We start from the raw sequence: 8,745 nt of genomic DNA, 5'->3' as shown, positions 1-8,745 counted from the left end.
GTAGTACCTGAGAGAAATTTAAGTTTACCTTTAAGAGATGCTACAGGTTTTCCTCTAAAATCCGAGTAACTCTGCTGTTTTAGAGCTTTTCTCCACATTATTCCAGGTTCATCCTTTTTGTTAGTCACTTTATTATCATTAGTTTAAATTCAGCCATAACAGCCACCTTTGAGGCTCTGGTTCTTGCTCCCTCTTCCTTTGCCTCATTTCTTGTTCTCTGCTTTCCCTTTGATAGACCCTTAACAGTTCAGTGTATACCTTGTCATTCTTCCAGTGTCCCTGCTGCTTCAGTTTCTCTATAATTACTTCCTCCTCCTCTCTAGTACTATTTTCAGAGATCAGATTGCCATCTAATCAAGAATTTTCTTATAGTCCCTTCATTTTTATTTCAGTAGTATCCCATGGTTGTCCTTTTCTCCCCTGCCACCACTCCTCCACTCTTTCCCCTCCTCTAATAATTTAAGTGTATTTTCTATTTCCACAGCACAGCATGTCCCTTTCTCTTTGACAGTGCCCCTCCCGGACACTGAATTAAGAATAGCCAATACAAGATAATTTCATAGTATATTCTGATGTCTCTTTCAATCCTCTCCTATCTTCTTTTGGAATCTCTTAATTTTTTAAGCATGTTGAGATATCCTCTTCTCTGTTCCACCCCCCCCAAATTGGTCACATAATGTTTTCCACATTTCCTAGTATCCATTGCTTTTTCTCTAGCACAGCACTGATGGAACTGCTAGTTTACATATTTCTCTCTCCCACACAATCTAGAACATTCGTTGTAATGGGGCCTGCATATTACAGAGTATTCCCAGGGCCTATACTTGTTCCTCACATAACAGGTGGTCAATAAATGAACAAGGTGTGCTAGTTATTACGCTTTTATTTTTCTCTATATTCTGCAGTAACTAAGCAAAATCAGGGAAAATGTCAGTTTTCTTTACAAGACAACAGACACAAAGCGTTTCAGAATGGTCAGATATGAACAATTTCCTCACCTCCTCCCATTTTACTGGTTATTTCAAACTTTCAAAGAATAGCCCATTTCAATGATATAAATTCTGTACCACATCACAGAATATGATGGAACGACTTCATTTCATTAACGTTAGCAAGACTGTTATACTAAATCTTATCGACAGGAAAAAAAAAACCAGAAAAAAAACTGTTCAATTATATATTTAAACATATTGTGATGATTAATTAACAGTATTATAAAATGAATACAAGTTTACAATATCCAAAGCAAACACTCTATTTCGCAGTTAAACAATTAGCACTGATCACAAATACCAAATACAGTGCCCTCCCCCATTCACGTCATTTCAACTCCGGACCCAGGCCACTTACTCCTGGGGTATCTTGAACTCTCTTTTCCATTCCCTAGGGTCTACCTCAGATTTTCCTAGGGGGCAGAGTAACCTCTAGCACCTGAATTAAGTATAGCCTCAACCTCTGCATCGTCGTCCGAATCCCAATCATAATTACATGGCCAGTCCTTGGAGCATCGGTTACGAACCCTTGCCACAAAATGCATGACTTTCAGCTTGCTGGACTCCACGTGTGCTCGAGGGCCCCAGAAGAACTCATACTCCACCGGACTGCTGCGGGGTACTGGCTTATAAATCAGGTACCCTCTGCGCACAAACTCTTCTGTAACGACCTTCTTCGGATCTCCAAAGATGCTATGCTGCCGCCCAGGCTGCATTCCTAACTTCCCCAGCACTTTCCACACCAGAGCCTCTTTTGCGCTGTTGCCCATGATGAAGATGAGGGCTAATATGGACATCAGGAGACTTTTCTTAGTGCCCTGAAAATTGCTCCGGGCTACCGAAGGCTTTTGCGCTAGGGCACTGCTAGAGGCTTCCTCGGGAGTGGTGGAGGCTTCCTCTGGAGTGCTTGGGTCTTCCTCCGGGCCGCTGAGGTCGTCTTCTGGGGTGCTCGGGACCACAGAAGCAGCCATTGGGGTCTCAGAGGCCTCTGAGGCCTGGATCTTGCGATTGTTGCGGTTCTCTTCTGCGGCCCTTGCATTACGGCGGCGCCGACTCTTCCTTCCCCGAGGCATGTCTCTTGCAAGGTGCTTAAAGCCTACACAGTCTTAGGGAAGGATGCCCGTAGCCTCTGTAGAAAGCAATTATCTCTATCCTAAGACGCAGCCGCGGCGGAAGCTACAAACGTCAATAGAGTCTTTGTAACAACAAACCAGACGTTTTCAGCCACAAAGCTCGTTCCCACGCAAGCTGACTTGCACTAGCAGTCGCTGCCGGTACTTGCCGCAGCTGCAAGCGCGCGAGAAAGCTCAGCAGAATTGACTCCACCCCCCCTGCCACGCACTCGCCGAACACCAAAGAGGAAGTGGGCCAGTCCTCCACAGGGACTTCCGCTAGCAGATAGGAAAAGGAGCTTGGTACGGCAGGGGTGGGACAAGGGTAGAAATGACGGCTAGGGATTGGTGGGGTTTGGGGTATGTACGGAGGAAAAGAATACCCAAACCATTCTGTATTCTTCAGTCCACTACAGACATTCCAAGATTGATTCGTTGGTTTTGGGGAAAGAGTGGGTCTCTATCCCATTCACACCGCACCAAAGGCCAGCTGGCGAGGGGGGAAGTCTGGGGGGGAAGGAGTTGTATTCTTGGAAGGAATCATTTGACCCCAGCCCTCTTTTTTTTTTTTTTCTCTTGGCGTATGCAGCGCATTCACTCACTCTCCCTGTTTTCAGAAAGCATTTATACTATACGTATCTAATTAATTCTTAGGCTCATCTAGGACCTGGATAATAATGTTATGGCTAAAGTGCTGGGCGATGAGAGGACATAGGAGTGCAAAGCCAGTAGTGTGAAAAAGGTGCAGAGCCTTTACAATGTTCTACGTTCTCAGGGGTTACTAAGCAGGGCAGTAAGAGGATCAGACCTCCATTTGTGCAGCCTCAAGGAGGGGCAGCCTATCTCCTGGCAGACCACATAGGAAGCAATTAAAATAAGATGCAAGAGGCATGAAAGTGAGCCTTGAGGCTGTTGCTATGGGGATGGAGACAGGCATTTTGAGGGTGACCACTGAAAGGCTTAGGAGACTATATGGAAATGGGGAATGGGGTGGGGGCAGGGGAGTGCAGGTTGGCTCCAAGGTTTCCAGGCTCCAGTCTCCCTGAGTACCTCATTTATTTTGCTTCTTTCAGAGCATACTCTGAACTTTGCTCACTTGTTTTCTCTGCCTAAATCACCTTCTCTCTCTTCTCCAACTATCTGAATTCCATCTGCCTGCTCAGAGGCATCTTTCTCCCTGAAGCTTATCTTGGTTGGTCTAAAAGGGCATTGAGCCAGTTTTTACTGCCCTGAGGCAGGCCCTAGAGCTGGCATTTTGTATTTTTTTTTTCTCATGTCATTGCAGGTATTAGCTTGCTCAAGTCACTTTACTTCTCGAGGCTGTTTTCTCACCTGAAAAATGGAGGTGAAGTACTGGCTTCATAGGATTGTATGAATGAAAAGCCTTTTTCACATAGCAGGCACAGACAGAGCAGGCCTCTCAAGGTGTTGAAGCAGTGTTGAGAGTGTGGCATTTAATAAATTCATGTTGAAAGAATACATGATGTTAAAGTTCTTACATGTGTTCTTAACTCTTAAAAAAGGCAAGTGAATGTTTTTTCCTGTTTGGCTGGAAGAGATTAAATGCTTGCTCAACAGAGGCTCAGTTTGTAGTCCCACTTGGGGAAAGGCCCTGTCTAGCCTATAGTCTTTGATATTTCTTGGCCTTTATTGGAGTTTGTGATATAGAATATGGCTGCATCTGGTGAATGAATTCTATATGATAGGCAATGTGTATCACTGGGAAAGCAGAATTGGCAGCCAAATTGTACCCAGCGAGGTCCAGACATCTGCACTTGTGTAGAAAGTGGGTGCTTCCGTTGGAGAAACAGGCATTGAATTCAAACCTAGGAACATGAGTTTTGACCCATTCTAAGTCACTTACATGTACTTTAACCTTGATAAGTTCACCTAATATCCATTCCTTTGATTTTTCTCTGTAGAAACAGAAAAGGCTGATCTCTCTAGCCTTGTTTGCCTGACTTATAAGTTTCTCTAGAAGTCTTACAGCACACACCAGAGGTTCTGGATTACAGCAGGTTCACCTGAGTTCAAGATTGATTGATTCATTCATTCATTTATTAATTCATTCCTTGTTGTATTTGAAATTCTTTATTCCTAGTATACTGCAAAATTGGGAATATTTTTTAAATTGTTTACCTATTCTAATTTGATAGCCTGGGAATGTAATAAGGTAAACTTATTCTCTTCCAAAAATTCACTTTCTTACTGAAAATTTATTTGTAGGCAATGTCTATTGAGACTTCCTGTTTGATAAATCTAGCCATATACATATTTGAGGTAGTGCATATCTGTTGCTTCACTCCTGCCCACAAACCAGCTGATTAAGCAGAGGGTGCCATTTCCCTGTCATGGCCTTCACCTGAGTGAACCTTTGCTCCAATACAAAACAAGGACAAAACAGCTCTTTTTTTCCATCCTGGATGGGTATCCTTATGTAATGTCTAGCCTAGGGCCTCAGCTCTAAAATCAGTTTCTCCAAAGATGTCATTAGGAACAGAGGTCATTGTGGGCTACTTGCAGTGTTTCCCAAAGCTTAATAGTCACATTTATGTAAGACAAGGCCAAAGAGGTTATTATTCAATAAACACAGTGTATTTAATAGTAAAAATATCACCAGGCATGGTATTAGCAGGAGAAAATCATAAAGTCATATATTGAGACACTGGGGATCTGTTATCTGTTTTGAGGAAGTAGCACAGGAAGTAGAGAGGGCTTAACTAGTTTGTCCAGGAACATAGCTCTTATGATGTCAGTATTTAAACCCGTATCATCAGTTTCATGAACTCTGGCTTCTGTAATCATACATCAAAGCTGCTCCATCCAATTCAGTGTATATTGGGTGGTTCAACGAGGTTTAACAGGGAAGAGAGTGTTTGTGTTCCCGTAAGATAGGAGCATAATGGAAAGAGAAGAGAAAAGGGACAGATGTAGGAAAAGCTGACCAGGATTTCCATGTTCAGGATTTCTACACTTTTTAAGCGGTGTCAAGTCCAGAATATTACTTACTCATTCTAAGCCCAAATTTCCCCCTCACAAATGGATAGATCATAGTGGTGTTATGAAGATTAAAGGGTAATGGCTTATGCAAGTTGTGGCAGACCTTCAGTCATCAAAGATGTGATGGCTTCCTGAAGGGGAACACTGAATTTTTATGCAGAATATCTGTATCCCAGTACCAGACCCTTTGCTCACTACACCATCTTCCTGAGCCTCTTGCTCTCCTTGCTTTATTTCTAAAATTATGCCACATAATCCATCTAGCCTTAGTCATAAAAAAGGATTTCCACAGTGTGTCCTATTGATCTAGAGAGAGGCAATAGTGCCTGATGCTTAAAGGCATGGACTTTGAAGGGAGATTGCTTAGGATCAACTCCATATTTGAACATACATGTTAATACATGTTAAGTGCTAAGAACAGCATTGTGTTTGCTGTATATGTTCATTACTAATAACTCTGAGCTGTTGAGTAGGTGTTTCCCTAAAGTGTTTCCAGTTATATAAAAAATTTAGCACTATACTCAGGATTCATTTTCAACATCCAAATTCCTTGGCTTTTTGTGGGGGAGGGTACTAGGGGTTGAACTCAGGGGCACTCGACCACTGAGCCACATCCCCAGCCCTCTTTTGTATTTTATTTAGAGACAGGGTCTCACTGAGTTGCTTAGCACCTCCCTTTTGCTGATGTTGGCTTTGAACTCGCAAACCTCCTGCCTCAGCCTCCCAATCCAATGGGATTACAGGTGTGTGCCACTGCACCTGGAACCTTGACTTTTTTATATTATCATTTTTTAATATTCTCATTGACTTCATATAACCTCTTTTCCCATAGTATCTATTTCAGAGTTAAATAGTATTAGCAGTAACAATGGCTATGTGCCAGACATTTTATTCATATAAGAATCATATTTAGGGGCTGGAGATGTGGCTCAAGTGGTAGCGCGCTTGCCTGGCTTGTGCAGGGCCCTGGGTTCGATCCTCAGCACCACATAAAAATAAAGATGTTGTGTCCACTGAAAACTAAAATAAATAAATAAATATTTAAAAAATTCTCTCTCTCTCTCTCTCTCTCTCAAAAGAATCATATTTACTGAACATCTATTACATGCTAGGCACTGGAGTTTTAAGGGTAAGGTCACAGTCTATTATTAGTATAGGGAAAAAATTTAAAAGTGGAGTATAACAGGTGCTGACTTTGATTAGGAGAATCTTAGATGAGGCATACTGACTTTTGGGTTTTCCAAGTAGAAAACCCTGGGAAATGAGCCTAACTTCATGTACCCAAGGAAGGCATATATGAGTAAATAAGTGAATGTTAGACTGAGAACTGAATGTTTAGTATGAGTTAAGTAGGAGAAGAGTGAAGAAAAGTGTTCCATACAAATATAGTAGAATGTTTGAGGACCTGAAAACCAAAATGAACACACACACACACACACACACACACACAGGATTTTTAGTGATTGTAAACCACTTTCCCTAAGAGCCAAGTTTTATTTCCTTTATCAGTGTGATCTGAGGATTTTGAGGCACACTGTGTTAGTTTTTCATCACTGTGACCAAATTCCCTAAAAAGAACAACTTACCATAGAAGAGGAAAAGTTTACTTTGGCTTATGGTTTTCAGAGAATCAGTCCTTGGCCAGCCAGCTCCAAGGCTCTGGGCCTGAAGGGAGGCAGAACATCTTGGTGTAAGGATATGGCAGAGGAAAGCTGTTCACTGCATGACAGCCAGGAAGCAGAGAAGGAGAAAGGACGGGGGAGGNAAGAAAAGATAAGCCATATACTGGGAGGAGATATCTATATCTATATCTAGATATCTGTATCTATCTATATATATATATATTTGTACACACAAATATAGATAGATATAGATAGATACAGATATCTAGATATAGATATAGATATCTCCTCCCAGTATATGGCTTATCTTTTCTTTTCATTCTCTTGACAATGTATTTTTTTTAAAAACACGCTTTTATAAAATATTTTTAAGATGTTGATTGACCTTTATTTTATTCATTTATTTATATGCGGTGCTGAGAATTGAACCCAGGGCATCACACATGCTAGGCAGATGCTCCACCACTGAGCCACAACTCCAGCCCCAAAACAAACTTTTAATTTTGATGAAATCCAACTTTTTTCCTTGTATGGATCATACCTTTGGTGGAATAACTAAGAAATTACTATCTAACCTAAGATTAACATGAGTTGGGAAGTAGTCCCCTTTAATTTTCTGGAAGAATTTTTTGAATTGACATTATTTCTTGCTTAAATGTTGAGGATGGTTCAACATTGAGGCCACCTAGGTCTGTAGGTTTGTGTGTGAGTGTGAGTGTGTGTGTGTGTGTGTGTGATGGTTTTAACTATAAATTCAATTTATTCATTAGATGTTGGATTATTTAGGTAACCTATTTCTGCATGATTGAGCTTTGGCAGTGTGTACCTTTCAAATAAATTGTCCATTTAACCTAAGCTTTGTGCTTTATTAACATGAAAATCTTTGTTATATTCCCCTATCCTTTTAAAAATCTCTACAATCTACATTTCATCTTTCTATTCTTGATATTGACAATTTGTGTATTTGGTCTTATTTTCTTGATCATGTGACTAGAGGTTTGTAAATTTTATTGACTTCTTAAAAAACTGACTTTAAAAAACTTACTTTGGGTGTAATTGCTCCTTGCTCTAGTTGCTTAAGGTGAAAACTGAGATCACTATGTCAAGGCCATTCTCCATATAGCTATGGATTTCTTCCTAAGTACTGCTTTTATGTCAGTGCACATAATTTTTCCTTTTTATACTTTTAAATGTTTAGAGTAAAGTTGGCCCATTTTAGAGTAAAATACTATGAATTTTAATAGATTTACATCATCACCACCACAATCAGGGTATAGAACAGATACATCATCCCCAAACATTTCCTTATACTATCACTTCATGGTCAACCTATCTCCCCATCTGTAAGTATGGCAACTACAGAAATTTTCTTTATAATTAAAATGCAATCTTTTAGAAAGTCATATACATGGAATTATATAGTGTGCAAACTTTCAGATTGCCTGAAAATTTTTTTACTTAGCAATACACATTCAAGATTTATCCATGCTGTTGCATGAATTGCTAGTTATTTGTTTGTTTATTTATTTATTTATTTACTGGTACTAGGGATTGAACCCAGAGTGCTTAACCACTGAGCCACATCTCCAGTCCTTTTTTATATTTTTTATTATTTTTTTAAATTTTGAGACAGGTTCTCACTAAGTTGCTTAGGATCTAGCTAAGTTGCTGAGCTGGCTTTGAATTTACAATCCTCCTGCCTCAGCCTCCTGAGCCCCTGGGATTATAGGTATGTGCCAATGTGCCCAGTGACTGTTTATTATTTTTAATTACTGAGTAATATTCCTTTATATGGATTTTTGTATGTTCTGGAAAAAACATATTCACTGATGTGAAACTGCAAAATGAAGTTTAGCAAAGATAAGAACACTCACAGTTATTTTACCAAAACTTCATTAATTAAACTAGACAATTTAAATTAAACATAGGCAGTACTTTTACTCTGACATCAAGTCTACTGGGTATAATAAGATGATTCTGTGTTATGTCATTCAACCCAGTGGAGAGTTAGAACCATAT

The 8,745-nt window shown here is 40.1% G+C and overlaps 1 protein-coding gene across 1 annotated transcript; it reads right to left on the bottom strand.

Moving 5' to 3' along the window:
- Window positions 1–865: 865 nt before the first annotated feature.
- Window positions 866–2,345, bottom strand: Mageh1 (MAGE family member H1). The gene has a single exon (XM_015506610.2). It carries the CDS (start codon window positions 2,063–2,065, stop codon window positions 1,406–1,408), a length of 660 nt encoding a protein of 219 aa, XP_015362096.1. The 5' UTR covers window positions 2,066–2,345; the 3' UTR covers window positions 866–1,405.
- Between the last annotated feature and the right edge of the window lie 6,400 nt (window positions 2,346–8,745).

This window comes from Marmota marmota, unplaced genomic scaffold (genome assembly GCF_001458135.2).
Source record: "Marmota marmota marmota unplaced genomic scaffold, marMar, whole genome shotgun sequence".
NCBI classification, from domain to species: Eukaryota; Metazoa; Chordata; class Mammalia; order Rodentia; family Sciuridae; genus Marmota; species Marmota marmota.
This window is presented reverse-complemented; position numbering and strand designations above follow the sequence as displayed.